Source organism: Corvus hawaiiensis, chromosome Z (genome assembly GCF_020740725.1).
Source record: "Corvus hawaiiensis isolate bCorHaw1 chromosome Z, bCorHaw1.pri.cur, whole genome shotgun sequence".
In the NCBI taxonomy this organism is placed as follows: Eukaryota; Metazoa; Chordata; class Aves; order Passeriformes; family Corvidae; genus Corvus; species Corvus hawaiiensis.
Window position 1 is genome coordinate 62,309,338 of NC_063255.1, and position 16,704 is coordinate 62,326,041.

A 16,704-nucleotide genomic window follows, 5' to 3' on the forward strand; every position below is an offset into this window, starting at 1 on the left:
GCAAAGTCACAAAGGATTGCGTAAATGCTTATTCCCAACATACCAGCACTGTGGCTTTGAAGTCAACAAAGCAGTCGTGAGTGGCTTCCTCATATCCATACCACACACCCACCAAAGGGAGGACTGGCATTCCTCATGCTAGTTTAATCATGTCCCGTTTTATTGCAGTATTACATATGTGCCAGCAGAAAATTTAGACGAGTACAGGGCCAGTATGGGACAACAGACAGAGGGAGATGTGCCGCTTGAACTTTTTCCTTCACATATTGTCAGGTGAGTCAAAAGGCGTATGGTTTTCTCCCAGACAGCTCTTGAATCTGACTCTTTCCATACACCTTGCACATTTTGGGGAGATAAGTTTTGTTTTAGAAGAGATGAAAGATGGATGATTTTCTTCAACCAGCAGCCACTAAAATAAAAAGCTGTTAAGAATACAGTTTTTGCTTTGACTAGCAAATTCTTAAGCATTCTTACAAGACTGTTTGATCTGTGCAAAAAGGAGATTGAATTGTTTCTCATCCTAAATTTCTCTTAAATACCATGTAATTGGATTTATGGATTGCCACAAATACTGAAGTGCTTCCAACATAAGACTTTGGTATTGATGGTCTTTCCAGAACATAACTGTAAAGAATAAATTGTGCCATTCTTTTCCTTGAGTTTCAAAAAGTCATTGCTGTTACAGTCCAAAATTTCAAAGTGATTAATAATTGGGGTTTTTTTAAATTTATCTCCAAAAGCAGTAAGTTTTGTTGAGTGTTGCTGTTGTAATTTCTTCCATTTTGAAAATAGTTAATTGCCTTTAGCTTTGAGTTAGTTCTAGTTCCAAATTGTAGTCTTTTATTCCATGTTGTGGATAGAAACTTCATTGCAGAAAAAAAGTGGACAGGGGCTCCCTGAACACCATATGTATTGTAACAGACATCAGAAAAAGAAGTTCCTTCTGTGAATCTGGGAGGTACAAATTCTAATGCTGGCAGGGTGATTCAATATATGAATTTTTTCAGAAAAATCTAATGATTATATGGATTCTTTAGAAATAAATTGCATGTTCCTGTTTATCATCAGGGAACTCCCAGAGCTTCCAGAACGTGAAGAGGGGGAGGGAGAAGAAAGTGAACTTCAAAATGCAGCTTTCAGTAACTGGAACCAGCCCAGAAAGTAAGTGCAGGTCTAGTTGCACATAATAAAATGTCACCTGAAATTCAAAAATTTTGAAATATATTTTAAGAGGAGTAAAAAACTAACAGAATCGCTGCACTTATGTATGTTGTGCATTGCAGGAATAATTAACAATTGACTTTTACTGCCATTAGGCTAAATCCCTGCAATCTAGCAGTTTCTTGATTGTTAGAGTAATTTATCTTTACTTAGCCCAAGCTGACCCTCAGGGATCAAGTCAGAAAAGATGAAGAGAAAGATTCAGTTTCTATTAGAACCCAAACTACGTGACCAGCTCTAGACTCAATTACAGAATTTCTGATCAATCCAGTAGATAACTTCCACTGAAAGGCAAAACTTTGCAAGGAGGAGTTACGTCAGAATTTTTTAAAATAATTTTGCAAATCCAGGTGTCTTCAGTATGCAACTTTGTCATAATGACAACAGATTTTAATTTATTTTCGTCCTTTTTTTGACACAAAAGGGTCGAACTCTGGAGAGAACCTAGCAAGTCATTGGGGATCAGCATTGTTGGAGGACGAGGGATGGGAAGCCGCCTGAGTAATGGAGAAGTGATGAGAGGGATCTTTATCAAGCATATCCTGGAAGACAGCCCAGCTGGAAAAAATGGAACACTGAAAACTGGAGATCGGATTGTAGAGGTAGCATCTGAATGCCTTTTGCTGCAATTCCCCCAGCATCTCAGGAGTCACTGAGATGGATGGGTGGTTTGGGCTGACAGCTGTGCAATTGCTCCAGCTGATACCACTTGAGCCACATGGACTGTAGTACCATCTGCTGATGTTTGTGTCCAGACAGCTGTCTGTTAAGTTGAATATCCAACCTGAAACATAGATGGCTGACTGTGTGAGCAGGGATCTACAAAGCCAGCAGTTTGACCTGCCTATTTTAAAACCAGCATGTGTAGGAAAAAGCTTAAGTTTGGTGAAACTAAAAGATTTTTCACCTTTGCGTATTGGATAGCAATAGAAATAGCCAGTGCAAACCATGCAAATGAATGCCAAGCTTATTTTCCTCTTAAATCTTAATCAATTTGCATCATTCTTGTGCATTTTGTGCAGGAATTAAGGGGGGCACAATTTTTTTTTTCTCTTGACATGAAGAAATCTGGGTTTGATACTTCAGACCTCAAGAACATTGTGCCCATGCCTGAGTGTAATGTTGCCAGGGTATTGCAGGGAGGGGTTTATCTTCATTTCTCTTCTACTTAGAAATGTGCTCATGCAGCCACTTCTGCTTTCTCACATAAAGATATTGAAGAATGAACATGCTGAAGGGAATAGGTCTTTCCTGGCATGACTATCAGGGTCAGATACTGCCCTATCTCCAGTGTCAGGCTATAAGGAACTGCCTCTGCTTAACTGTGCTGGATGTCCTTAGCTGACTATCCATCGGTAAGCACAACAAGCAGAGTGATGGAGTTGGTGATTCTGGCTCAGAGTTGGCTTGACTTACATGGTGGTACTGAAACTGCAGTTTGCTGTTTGCTACAAGATCCATATCAAGAATCTTGAAATAATACTTTAGTATAGGTAGCACTTTCTACAACAGGATGCAACAGTTTGCAGTATATAAGAAGTTGGGAGGTGGAATTTTGCTGGAAGGCCACAAAGTTAAAAACATTAATTTCATGTTAATAACTGGATTTTTATGAGTGCAGTTGTTTCTGGTAGTGATGCTGGCAGAAGCTGGAATGGGTGAGTGAAATCAAAATGTTGTGTTAATGTGACTGTTTCTGAATGGACTGTTTCAGTTTCTCATGTTGTGGCGTATGTAAACTTGATCTCTGTAGTGTGTACAGTTTTTCAGACATGGGAAGTTGGAGAGTGGTATTGTTTTTGATCAGTTCCTCGTAGGTTTAGAATTTCTCTCAGATTGTTTTTATGCTCTCCTATTTGCATTGGATGGTTAAGTTTGAGTTAGAAAATTAAAAAGTTGTTGAGGTAATCCTCACCATATAACTTTGTGTGCTAGAATTGCTACTAACAAATAACCTTTCTGTGTTAGCTTCTAGCTTTTATTGTGGTCATTGTGAGAATACTTTACTGATACTAACCTCACCATAACATTGTTCTTACCTGGATATCAGGACAAATTGCTTTACACACCCACGCATATACAGACATGAAAGAAAACAACCAGGCACAAAAATGACCAGGGACAAATTAGCCATCCTTTCTAAATGCCTTCTTCTAGAAGCCATTAGTTTTTCAGCTCTGACCTAAAAATTTAACTTCTGAAGAAATTGTCTCATACCTAAAATTGATCTTACCTTGCTCTAAAAAAAAAAAAAAAAAAGAAAAGAAAAAGGTACACTGTACCAGCATAATACCTCATCATTAAAGACTCTCCAGCACCTAACAAGTTTCAGTTTTTAAATCTCATAAAGTCCTGGGTAATAGTTTTTTCTTAAGATGAGATTCGCAGGAAGCAGTATTTGGTAAACACTACCACTCTCTTCAGATTATCATATCTCTTCTGTTACATTGCCTGAGGGAAAACTTGTGGAGCCTGAACTAAAAATGTTGAAAATCCTATTTTTAAAACAGAGGAATAGGAGAATATTTATTTATTGTCCTATCAGTTCTCTTGGAAATACCAAACCTGTGTGTGAGGGACCTCAGGCCACGTCAGGAGAAAGGTTTCCACTAAAAACAGAGGTTTGGGTTTTAGTCAAAGTTTCCTAACCAAAACTCAAAACTGACTCATGACATTTGTAGCTTCTTGCAATGTTAAGATGAGGCCTTCCAATTACAGGTGGATGGAATTGACCTCAGAGATGCCAGCCACGAACAAGCTGTGGAAGCCATACGGAAGGCAGGCAATCCTGTAGTCTTTATGGTACAGAGCATTATAAGCAGACCAAGGGTAAGCATAAAGAATGTGAAAAGAGATGTAATTCATAGTAATAGATGAAGCAAATGTTCAAGATGGTGGTGTTTGGGAATGGGATATTTAATCCTGAAAGTGCCATCTCAACTATTTCAGGAACAAAGATTTGATTTAAGTATTATTTCCATTTAGAATGAAATCGATTTGGATTTGGAAATACCCTCCAGCACGCCGTCCTCAAACTATTTTGAAAAGCCTCAAGAAAGATAATTTGTTGGGGGGCAGAGTAGGAGTCTAACTAAAACCAACTCTTAGAGATTGACAGCATGTCTGAGGAGCGCATGCAGAAATACAGCACCTGTTAAAAAATTCCTTGGACGTTAATGAAAGGACCTAGAAGTACACGGAAGTTTTCCGTCACTAAGCTGCATGGACATTGCAGACAAAAGCTACTGAGCTTTAATATAAGTTGCTTGCATCACTAGAAACTAAACTTCTTCATTGTAGAGTCTGTGTAAGCTGCATGTTTATTTACTAGTTGTCTCATAACTCTTGTTCTCCAGCCAGAGTCTCTTTATAGCCCTCCTTCAGCTTCTGCTCCCTGTGGGCAGAAAACTACTAACCCATTTTATCGTCAGTCATCTAAGGTAAAGTTGCATGAAAAAGCTCTGTTGAATGTTGATTATTGATACTGAAGCTACTAAAGTAAGGCTTTTGCATTTGCTGTGATGTGAACAGAATTGCCACTCCTGAATGTTTAGGCCTATTTGGCATGGAAGTGATGCCATTACTTTATCACAACTTTTATTTAGAGAATGCTTCTTTGCTATTTTTGGTTGTAGTTCTTTATTCTCTCTTTTCAGATTAAGCTTGTTGGTTATTTCTTGACTGTACTAACAAACTCTTGTTTCTCTGTGAGCAGAAACATTGCAAATGCTCTTCCTGTACCCGTACATTATGTTGTGATCTTCATAAATGGCATTATATTTATTATTTTCATCTTTTGAAACTGACACTTGTACTTTATAGTAAGATCTTATGAGGGAATTTCCTGCTTTCATTCATGTCCAGTCACCCAAATAGCCAGCTGCCTGCACACACGAGCTATAATTATTATGGTACCACTATGTATTCAACCAGGCAGTCAGTTTTAAGTGACATGTAGTTAATGAGTCCATTTCTTTCCTTTTGTTGTTTTCATTCAGGTTTAGTAGTTAGAGATCCTGTGTGTACTCCAGAATAGCCTAAATAATGCACGTGGACTGTGAAAAGATAGTGATAGTTTTGCTATTAAGGAGTTACCCATTGAGTGTGTGTTTCATACTAATACCCCACTGTGTATTTCTGAGTAAGAAACAATATATGACTGTGATTATAGTCCCATAGTAGTGTTACAGCATTATGCTGGATGAAATGCTAGCTAGTTCCTGATAACTTAGCATCTTGGACACATTGATAAAATTCTGAACAGAAGTTAGTTAAAAAAAGGAAAAAACAGAAAGAAAAATCCTGTTACTTGAGGCTTTATTTGAATTTAAAAAATAGTTAAAGAGGAAATTCCCTTTATTTTAACATTTGTTTTTCTTGTCCTAGACTGCACAAGAAAGTATGCTAAACTGAACTGTTCAGGCAAATTCAAATGCTCCATATTTTATCACAGTAATCAGTCTGTATTAATACAATGCTTTTGCATGGATTAATATTAGGGCTAGTATTTCAGGAGCTATGCCATCATGACAAAATAAAAAAGGCAAAATTTTGAATGACTGTAGCTGATCTTTTGTTTCCTCTTTTACTAGAATTTTACTGTTGTTATATGAAATGTTTGTGATGTTTATTTTAGTTACCTAAAATTTCAACAAGATACATTTTAAAGTTCTTTGCAGATGAATTGTATTTTTAAAGTGTAATAGCATGATTATAGTAACAAATTACTTTTCACGAATTTCTCTTTATAAAATTCAAAATCAACTGTGAATCACATTCACAGAAAATCTTGTTGTACCCTAGGGAAAACAGCCTGTTGACTTTAAGTGACTTGCCCATGAAGACACCTTGGTCATTCATGGCATTACTTTGTCACTGCTGAAGATACAGTAGAGCCAAGACATATGTTGTCTTACCAAATTGCATTACTTTTTTGCAACATGGTATTTGAAAATAAATGTTTAGGGCTGTGTTTACTATTTTTTGAAGAATTAAAAAAACCAAATGCATTAAGAAATTTTTTAAACAGCACCGTATATTTGGATTAAATTACTCCTGATATAAATGATCCTGGAAGGTTTTCACATTTCTGTCTATACTATTTTTCAGGAGTGTTAAACTTACAGCCCTAAGACTTACAGGTAATTTCCAGATGGATAGACATAGTATATTTGTGAAATATAATATATAGTGAAATTACTTCTAGGTATACACAGTATATTTCCAACATACTATTTGAAATCAGAGCCGTTTCCTCCTTATTAAGCAGATTCTGATCTCAAAATAGAACACAGTACAAAACGTGCATAGGGAATATAAATGGTCAAATGATATTCTTTTATTTGATCTAAATGTGTAAACTCCTTTTCTCTTAAATAATAACGAGAAAGTACCTTGCTTCAGGGGAAGACCAGAGTATTTAGTTTCAATAAAGTATAGATTCAGGCAATTATACATGCATATGCATGTATACAAAGTGTTATGTAAAAATTATTATTAGATATGAAATCTGCTTAGAGATGCCTGATATTACTAAACCCTCACTTCTCCAAAATAAACAGAGTGTGTTACCACAGAAGTTAAATCAAATTATGAGAATCTGTGGTTTTCAAAATAAAACTAAATCTACTACATTATTACAGGTAATTGTGTTCATCCTAACCCAGAAATCCACAATTTTTTCAATTAATTAATGTGTGAGAGTGTCCCATATGCTGAGATGTTTGGACAAAATTGTACAAATATCACAGCACATAAATGCTGTGCAGTTCTGCACTTGATGTACTCTGTGGTCTAGAACAGGTGTGAGGATTGGTGCTTTTCCTCTCTGCGGCCAGAAACACAGGGCAAATACAGTTTTTCCCAGCTTCACATATCTGTTGCAAAGTGCAGAAAGTGGACCCTGTTTGGTTAGCCCAAACAACTAAATAAATATGTTTAGCTTCATGAGTGAAAATAATTTGTTTAAATTTTTTTTGCTTAGTTTCTATTATGCTTTCCTTTTAGAACCCTTCCCTGCCTTTCCCGCAGAACAGTGTTTTCTGTAAGCCAGCTGTCTTCAGCAGCACTAACCCATTTGCTGATTCTTCTCAGTTCAACACTGCTAAGGTTGGATGATGACACACTATCTTTTCATTCACCAAACATCCTATGTGTGCTTCTTTCTCATTACTGTCTCTCTACATTTAATTTCTTTCATACCAGTTTGCGTTAAATGCTATGCTGATGAGCTTGAAAATTCTATATAGTGAATTTAAAAGACACAGACATGCATGTACACAGAACAGTTATGGAGAAATTAAAAAATGCCGGCTCCATTAATCATAGCCACGAAATCTGATCTATCCAGAGCTACCAAAGGAGTAGGTTTTTAGTTATAAGATCAGTCCCTGTGGTATATGTTAAAATACCAACCAAGGGTAACTGTCTTACCAGTGTAAGGTGTTTTGCTGCTATGTACTTCTTTTTGGTTTTTTGTGATTATGACTTTCCAGCCTTGATATCTCTCTTTTATTTTTGCATGGAAAAAAAAAAAAACACTGGCAGCTTTTTTTTATGATGCTTCATGAAAATATTTTCCCTCTGCTTCTTGAAAATTCTTTTAATGCACCATGAATAGGACGCTGATGTCTTTGGAAATATAAAAAAGTTAGATTTTTTTTTTTTTTTTTTTTGTGGCTAGTGCTTACTTACTGCATGTTGTTCACAATGGGAACAGAGTTAATCTCTAACACGTTAATAAAAAAAGTTTAATCCTAATGTGCATGCATTTTTGATTTAATAAAATAATTTCTTGCTGGTTTTACGTCTTGGAAGTGATTGTGCCCTTTGTATATTTTCACATGTTGTCAAAAATATTGAATGTGCAACAAACACTTATGATATGATCTGTGGTGTATAATTGCATGTGTGTTTTGAAATCTCTTTTTGTATTTTGTTACAGTTCTGAGGAAAGGGAGTAGACATGTAACATAAATGATGACTCGTGTTTTCTATATTTTCAAAAGTATTTCTGAAAAAAATTGCACGTATTTTAAAAGACAGCCTGATGATCCTGCAGTTTCTGCATAATTCCTTTTTTAGCATTGATATAAGAATGGTCTTCTGTCATCTCCGTCCTTTTCTGAACACAGGTTCATGTACAGTGAGAAACTGATGAATCAAGGTCCTCAGTAATCCCTTAAATACTTTTGTCCATTTATAAATCAAGTTAATAAAGTTGCTGCAATTAGTAAAATGAATCTGTAATTGAAAATGAGTTATTGGTTAATAGTACTGTGTTTTGCCAAAGGTGCTGTAACATGTGGATTGCTGTTTTCTGTTACTGTAGGAGGTATCGAATCCAGTTAGGGTTACCTTCCGTTGTTCCCCAACTAACCCTTTTGCTCCCACACCATTCAAGGTTTGTCTTAATTCCCATCAGTTGGTCCTACTGTATGTGTGCTGTACATTTGTACATGGCCTGTGATACCTTCTGGAGTACTGCTTCTTCCTCCACCTGTGCCTTCATTTTTTCAAGCTCCAGACTTGCTGTCATTTTCAGTACTTGCTTGGCTGTGATCAGAGTGACCCTCATAGTTGAATGGGTTCAGCAACTGTTGGATGCTTTGCATTTTAAATGAAATACTGCGGTGTGACACACTGAAAGTATTTCATGAGTTAAAGCCTTGTAGGATTTTTGTGCATTGCCCGATTCAGGGAGCAAAAGTCTTATGTGTGTGTAAACTGTGGGGACCGGCTTCTTCTTCTGGCTGTTGAAATGTGATGTGTCAGCCTGAGTTCTGGAAGCAGGACATGTTCCCCTCCACCCAAATGGCATTGTAGCACAGTTTTTACCCACCTACAAGGGCACCTTGCTTCCACTTTGATTTCAGCATTTCCTTAAACATCAGAAAAGTTTAGGTTATGTTACGTTGTTCTGCGTGTACAGTGGTACAAGAAAGATGCATTTTTTTGTCAGTCATATTATGTTGGCTGCAGTTAATAAGTGCTAATCTGACAGGATATAGCCCTACATCCACACCTTACAGATCTCCCAGAGATCCTTGACACCAATATTTAGTTCCTTTATTTTAGTCATGTTTTCTTTAATTTTGCTGTTCTTGGACACTGTCACTTACAAAGAGTACCTCTAAAGTAATATGCTAATTTTGGTTTTAAAACATAGAGACTAAGTTTTGCTGATCTGGTTTAATCTCACACTTGTATTGGATTTGTCTTGCAAGATTATGGTAGTTGGGGAGGCTAGGAGGTGACTTTTGTCATATTTTTTCTCCCCTGTCCAGCTAAAGAAGGGAGTGATAGAGTAGCTTTGGTGGGCACCTGGCCTCCAGCCAGGGTCAGCCCACCAAAACACTGTACTTCCTAATTTCTTCAGGATATTATTTAGCTTTAGTAAAACTCTCAGAAGAACTCTGAAAAAAGAGTATTTCTAAAAGTACTCTCTCTTTTGCCCGTCCTTGATGTGGAGGTCTATCACCAGCTTTCTTCTTGGTGGACACAGGAATTTTTGATTATGAAAAATAACTTTTAATGTTACTAGGTAGTGTTTCTACTCTTCTCTGATTCTGGTAGGTGACAATGTCTTTCCTAGAATTTTGTTGCTTCAGTTTAGGGATGTTTGGTATCATCTTAGGAGATGACATTGTCTTAGATTTGAAGCATGGTGCAATATGACTAATGATACAAAAAGTCATATAACACTTATATGCGTTCTTTATAAAAATCATTGGCTTGGGTGTCACATTAAAACTTCCCACACTTTTAACACTTAGTGACTTCTTAGTTAAGTTCCTAGAACAAGTTCCTAAATGAAAGGAAAATCTTTTTCAAGCAGAAGCAGAATGAGAGAACTGAAATAGGGCATTTGCAATTTCTTTCTATCTTTGGAGTTATAGAGTGAAGATATGTCATTTTTGTTTAGACATGGGACCTTTCTTAAATTTTGAAATTACTAAATTAGTAGCTTTCTAGGTTTTTCAACACCTTCAGTTTTAAAGCCGATAAAGTCTTCCAAGGTGTATGTTGTTATTCATTTCACTGTTGCTCTGATGGAGAGATTACCTGAGGGGTTTTTGCACCTAAAGACACCACCTGAGATACTGTGTTCAAATTTGCTGATGGAGGTAGTGAGAACTGAAAGGATGAGAACAGGGTTATGAATCTAGGGCAGCACACCTGAAAATTTCAGTGTTGGAAAAAGACTTGTTTTTCATTTGAAATTCTTGTTGTTTACTTCAGTAGCTGATCTGCCAAGTATCCAGGTCTCTTGAGCATGCATAAGCTTTGGAGTGATGGCATTCAGACAGAAGTTTCTTGCTTACATGTTTACCCTAAACAACGCAGAATTATACAAATTTCACATAGTGAAATCCCTGATCAGAGTCCATATTCCTCAAGGAAACTGTCTTGTATGGAAGCTTGCAAGACTGTGGATTTGAGCATTTAACCATTATATTGCAGTAGTCATGTGTTTATACCTCTTAACTTTTTGTGAATATGGTTAGAGCACATCAAGACCAAAAGTATTTGTCTCTTGTGATTTAATCTTTATCCTCCTTTGTTTGATCTCCTCTGTGCAGCTTATAGGAAGCTAGTAAATGAGACTGAAAAGGTCCAGTCACTATGGATTTCTTCAGTTATCATCTGTTTAATTTTGGTTTTTAACTGTTCTATCAGTTCATATGCCAGTTATTTCTTTTTCCTGTAGGTATTTTTGAAAGTACCTGGTTTTTTGTTTCCTTTCTCTTTCCTTGTATTTGGCTTGCAAAGCATATGATGGGAGGAAATTATATGTGATGACTTTTAAAAATAAAATTGGTTGTAAGTCTTTTACAAATCTGGCATTAAAACAAAAGCACTTGAGTCTTCATAAGAGGCTTTTTCTGAAACAAAAAGTGGCACATAAAACTTTACTGAATTGGGCCTTTACTGTGAGTTGTTTGCTTCCAGATACATTTTGGTGTGATGTTCTCTCTTACCTTGCCTGGTGTTTGTTTCTGTCTTTGATCTCTTTCCGCCTTTCTGTGTGTTATTAATTTAGAGTTTGAGCTGCTTGGTATTGAAACTTTGAAGCTGTAGTCATTGCCATTTTGACATTTTTGTATACTAGTTTTCCCTACATAGAGTTTGCATCTTCTTAGCCATTGCTTTTTTCTTGTCCTCCACAGGCATTTGGTCAGTCAGATGTAGAACCAGAAAAGACTTCGCTTTGTAACTTGCCTCTGCCCCCTCCTTCAGCATTTTCAGGAATGAGCTGTGATGTTGCACAGTCATCTTCTATCAGAGTCCCAGAAGATGTGGAGAAGGAGGATGAGTTTGGTTACAGCTGGAGTAAGTTTTTTCTGTGATAATATTTTAAATACTCAGTATTAAAATTGCGCTGTATAAGATACAGATGTGGGGACATCCAGTTTGAACTGCTTCTTTCTCATGTGCATTGTGGTTTGGGTGTTCAGGGTTGCTGTTTTAGTTGTGTTTGGTCAGATGCACATGAAAAAATACAAAACTCACTTCTTTTTCTTCATTGCACTGCAGTCTTGTTTTTCCTCCATGGTCCAAATTCAATGTAGGCATACTTGAAGAATTTCATTGTACTCCAGGTAACTGATGGCAGTGATCAGTGTTATAGTTTCTGTTACCTGAAGGTGTTACTGGAGAGAAGATTACTTATTGTGTGTATGAAATTTAATTTTTAAGAAAATTTATAATATTTTCTGCAATTATAAGGAAAACAAAAAGCTAGAAATATTATTATAAATCACCTAAGGCTTAGCTTAAAAGAAGGTGTGGTTTACGCTGAAAATTTCAACATCCATTGTGGGCTTCTTCTGTCAGAGACTGCCCACTGAGCACTGATCTTGACTCTCTAGGTGACTTGTGAAACTTTCTAATGTAAATCCAACCTCTGCTACCCACACTTTTACATTTAGAAAAGATCATGCAGCGCTATGGAAATCTACCAGGAGAGTTATACATGATTGAGCTGGAAAAAGGAAAGACAGGTCTGGGACTTAGTCTTGCTGGTAACAAAGACCGATCCAGGATGAGTGTCTTTATAGTGGGAATTGATCCAAATGGAGCAGCTGGAAAAGATGGCAGGTTACAGATTGCAGATGAGCTGCTAGAGGTGAGTTTTTGCAATTTATACTGAAACCCAAATGTACTGATTTCAAAGACCATATTTCTTGCTGAAATATATATGTTTTTCGGTGGATTTTGAAATCCCAAATTTATCCAAGTTCATATCTCTATGCTATCAAATTTTCCTTCTGATGTATGCCAAATAGTTGTAGCAGTTTTTTTTCCTGGTTATAGTAGAGTTTGGTGCTAATAACACTAAGTTTTGGGTTAGAGCCCTGTATGCACCATTCATTTAAGAGTTGGACTCAATGATCCTTGTGGGTCCCTTCTAACTCAGAAGATTCAGCGATTCTGAATGAAGGTGTGTTGAATAAAAATGTGGGACAACAGCAGTTTCTGAGTTATGGGGATGTTTGGAATGGCAGTGAATTGCAGATCATTAAAAATATTGAAGTCCTCCAGTCCATCTATCTGTGGAGTACTCCAGACTTTCTAATTAGTTCTCTGTTTACTAGAAGTGGAATAATAGCAGAATATTTTTCTATTGTGCAACACAGAGTGTGGAAATTAAATGGGGGAAACAGGAACATACCTATTTTTATTATGGACTTCTAACTCATGACGTGTTTGGGTGCTATTTTCTAGTGGAGTGACCGAACCACTAAATATGCAACTAACGTTTCCAGTACATATGTGAGCGAAAACTATTTCTATATTCCCACAGCCCAGTTGATGATACTTGCAGATGTATACCCTACTACAACTTTTCCCATTCTTTCTGGTAGCAGTAGGTAACATGACCCTCACAGAAATGCTTTGTGTAACTTCAAAGCTATGTGTGGAGGTGTTTGAGGATGTACTGGGGAAACGGTTCAGAGAGGGAATGGTGAATCTGAACAAAGCTTGAGGGAGACATTGAGAAAGTAAATTATATAGGGTGGAAGTTGCAGAGTAGGAAAGAAATTAAGGGATTTGTGACACTGTGGACCAAGCCTCAAGGAGAGAACTTTGTTGCAGACTCCAGTGTTGTGAGACAGTTCTCTTGAAACATCTGTTTTTAAAATCCTGATGTTGAAGAGCTAGAATATTCTGAGAACACATTGAAACGCATCTGTCTGAATCTGACATCCTGTGATTTCTTGTTTACTGTCCACACTGTAAACTTGCAGACTAATGCTAAGAAATTGCCTCAACCTCTTCTGAGAGGAGACATCTGAGCTTGCTCCCTATATTCCCAAGCAGCTGTCCAGCAGCTGTTGGGGGCCATGTCCCATCACCCCACTTGGCAGCCTGACCATGTATTTTTCACAAGCCTGTGGCCAACACTGCAGGGAGTGCTGCATTTGGATTGTTGACTCCAGTGTAAATGACAGGGCTCAAGACCCCTGTGACATGCCTGGTGGGCACACCCTGCATAGGAGATGGTTGCTGTTACGCTCAGCCCTCTGTACAGTGTCTTGCATCTGTTGCTCACTGCTGTGTCTGTGCTTCTATTAGTGCTACCTGTGTGCATTGTATTACTTTCCCCACAGAACTTCAGCACTGTGGTTTTCCATTTTCGAGAAAAAATGCAACTAATAAAATGCAAGCAAGTAATGGCCTTAGTCTGTAAATTCACACTGATAGCTCCTCTCCTATCTGAATCATAGGTGCTTCAGGGTGTTGTAGTGAGTCTGCTCTGCCAAATGGAAAAAAGATTGCCAGGTCACGTCTTCAGATAGTAAGTGTGGAACCGTAGAATAGCTTGGGTTGGAAGGGACCTTAAGGATCATCTACTTCCAAGTCTCCCTCAATGGCCTGAGTTGCCAACCACTAGATCAAGTTGCTCAGGTCCCATTCAATCTGACCTTGAACACTTCCAGAGGGAGCATTCACAGCTTTTCTGGGCAACCTGTTCCAGTGCCTCACTATCCTCTGGATAAAGAGTTTTTTCCTGACGTCTAATCTAAAACTTTCCATTTAAAACCATTGCCTCTTGTCATATCCCTATTGCCCACGTAAAAAGTTACTCTTCCTCTTTTTTTCTAAGCCCCATTTAGGTTCTGGAAGGCTGAAATGATGTCTCCCCAGAGCTTTCTCTTCTCCAGGCTAAAAAGCCACAACTCTCTCAGCCTGTCTTCTCAGGAGAGGTGCTCTAGCTCTTTGGTCATATTCATGGCCCTCCTGTAGAGCTGCTCTGACAGATCCACATCTTTCTTGTGCTGAGAACTCCATGACTAGAGGTAGAGTCTCATGTGGTTAGAGTAGATGGGGAGAATCCCCTCCCTTGATCTTCTGGTCACACCTCTTTGGATGCAGCCCAAGATGTCATTCACCTTCTGGGCTGTAAGCCTACAGTGTTGGCTCATGTCCAGATTTTCCTTCAGAAGAATCCCAAAGTCCTTCTCTGCAGGGCTGCTCTCAATGACTTCTATTCCCAGTCTGTACTCTTGTCTTGGATTGCCCCAACCCAGGTGCAGGACCTTGTAATTGGACTTGTTGCATCTCATGAGATTCCCACAGACCCACTTGACAAGTGTGTCCGGGTCCCTCCAGATAGCATCCCATCCTTATGTTGTGTCAACTACACCAGTCATCTTCGTGTCATCTGCAAATCTGCTGAGGGTGCACTTGATCCCTTCATCTGTTTCATTGATAAAGATATTAAAGAGCCCTGGTCCCAGGACAGACTTGTCACCAGCCTCTATCTGGACACAGAGCCATTGACCACAACACTATGCCTGCCTCCATCCGGCCAGTTCCTTATCCACCCAATAGTTCACCCTTCAAATCTGTCTATCTCTAATTTGAAGGTAAGGATATGGTGTGGAACTTTGTCAAAGGTCTTACAGAGGCTTAGGTTGATGTCATTGGTTGGTCTTCCCTTGCCAGCCATTGCAGTTGCTCTGTCAAAGAAGGATGCCAGATTGGGCAGGCATGTTTTATCCTTTGTGAAGCTGTGCTGGCCGTCTCAGATGACCTCCTTGTCTTTTATGTGCCTTAACATTGCTTCCATGAGGATCTGCTCCATGGTGTTCCCAGGCACAGAGAAGGGGCTCATTGGTCTGTGGTTGCCTAGATCTTCCTTTCTACACTTTTAAGAAACGAGAGTGATGTTTTATGTTTTCTACTCACTGGGGACCTTACCTGACTTCCATGACTTCTTAAGTAGGATGGAGAGTGCCTTGGCAACTACATCAGCCAGTTCCTTCTGGAACCTGGATTCCAGATCATCAAGCCCCATTGACTTGTGCCTATTCAGTTTCATCAAGTGGTCCCAAACTTACTTTTTGTTTACAGTGGGAGAGAATTTGCTTCCCCCAACCCCCACCTAGAGGTTCAGTAGCTTGAGAGTTGTGGGAAGCCAGACTGTAATTGAAGACTGAAGTGAAGAACTTTTGAGTTCCACACCCTTCTTCATGTCCATTGCCACCAGCTGGCCCTTCTTGTTTGTCAGGGTGGTACACTCTCCTTGGCCTTTCTTTTCTGACCCCTTATAGAATCCCTTCTGATAACTCTTTGCATCCCTTGCCAAAGCCCGTTGCATCTGTGCCTTAGCTTTCCTAAACCCAGCTCTACACACATCCCAATCATATCCCTGTACTCTTCCCGGATCATCTGTCCCTAGTTCCACTAGCTGTGCATTTCTTTCTTACTCCTCAGTTTGAGGAGCAGATCCTTGTTTAGCCATGCTGGTTTCCAGCTTGCCTTGCTTGATTTCTTACACGTGGAGATTGAGTATCCTCAAAAAGCTGCCAGCTCTGGTGAGGTCCTCTGTCCCTAAGGACAGTTTCTGAGGGAATCTCATCCACTAATTCTTTAAATGTCTGGAGGTTCATTATTCTAAAGATCAGGGTCAGTTCCAGCTACGCTCTTTTTCAAGTCCGTGTTCCTTGAGATCAGTTATTTAACCAGGGCGTGGTCTCTACAGCCAAGGCTGACTCCCGTCTTAATCTCTCTAATGAGCTCATCCGCACTGGTGAGCATCAGGTCCAGTAACTCTGCTTCTCTGTTTCGTTTGTCCAATACCTGGACCAGGAAGTTATCCTCATGCACTTTAGGAGTCTCCTGGATTGCTTGCAGTCAGCTGTACCACTTTCCCAGCAGACATGAAGATGGTTGAAATCCCCCATCAGGATGAGAGCTTGTGGGCGCGATGAGTTCTGTATCTGAAGCAAGAAATCAGCAGGCTCGCTGTGATCAGGTAGATGTGGCAGACCCTAGCCACAAGGTGTCTCTTGCTCTTGCTGTCCTTCATTTTTACACACAGGCTCTTGAGCTATTTTCTTGGCCGTTTCTGAGGCAGCTCTTCACAATCTATCACACACAGCACATGTCTGCCCCTCCTTCTCAGCCTTTCTTTTCTGAGAAGGTTGTAGCCCTTGATTGAAGTGTCCCAGTGGTGTGATTCATCCCACCAAC

General features: G+C 38.8%; 1 protein-coding gene across 22 annotated transcripts in view; it reads left to right on the forward strand.

Annotated features, from left to right (window-relative positions):
* MPDZ (multiple PDZ domain crumbs cell polarity complex component) overlaps positions 1 to 16,704 on the forward strand; it is a 101,961-nt gene that overhangs the window by 60,489 nt on the left and 24,768 nt on the right. For 9 of the 22 annotated variants that reach the window (XM_048292782.1, XM_048292799.1, XM_048292781.1 and 6 more), the window contains 9 exons: positions 169 to 273; positions 1,069 to 1,161; positions 1,646 to 1,823; positions 3,940 to 4,050; positions 4,578 to 4,661; positions 7,228 to 7,329; positions 8,552 to 8,623; positions 11,391 to 11,553; positions 12,153 to 12,349. In XM_048292782.1, coding sequence (XP_048148739.1) covers positions 169 to 273; positions 1,069 to 1,161; positions 1,646 to 1,823; positions 3,940 to 4,050; positions 4,578 to 4,661; positions 7,228 to 7,329; positions 8,552 to 8,623; positions 11,391 to 11,553; positions 12,153 to 12,349 — 1,105 coding nt within the window. The remainder of the gene's footprint in view (positions 1 to 168; positions 274 to 1,068; positions 1,162 to 1,645; positions 1,824 to 3,939; positions 4,051 to 4,577; positions 4,662 to 7,227; positions 7,330 to 8,551; positions 8,624 to 11,390; positions 11,554 to 12,152; positions 12,350 to 16,704) is intronic. The other 13 variants (XM_048292795.1, XM_048292796.1, XM_048292800.1 and 10 more) reach the window with 7 other exon arrangements.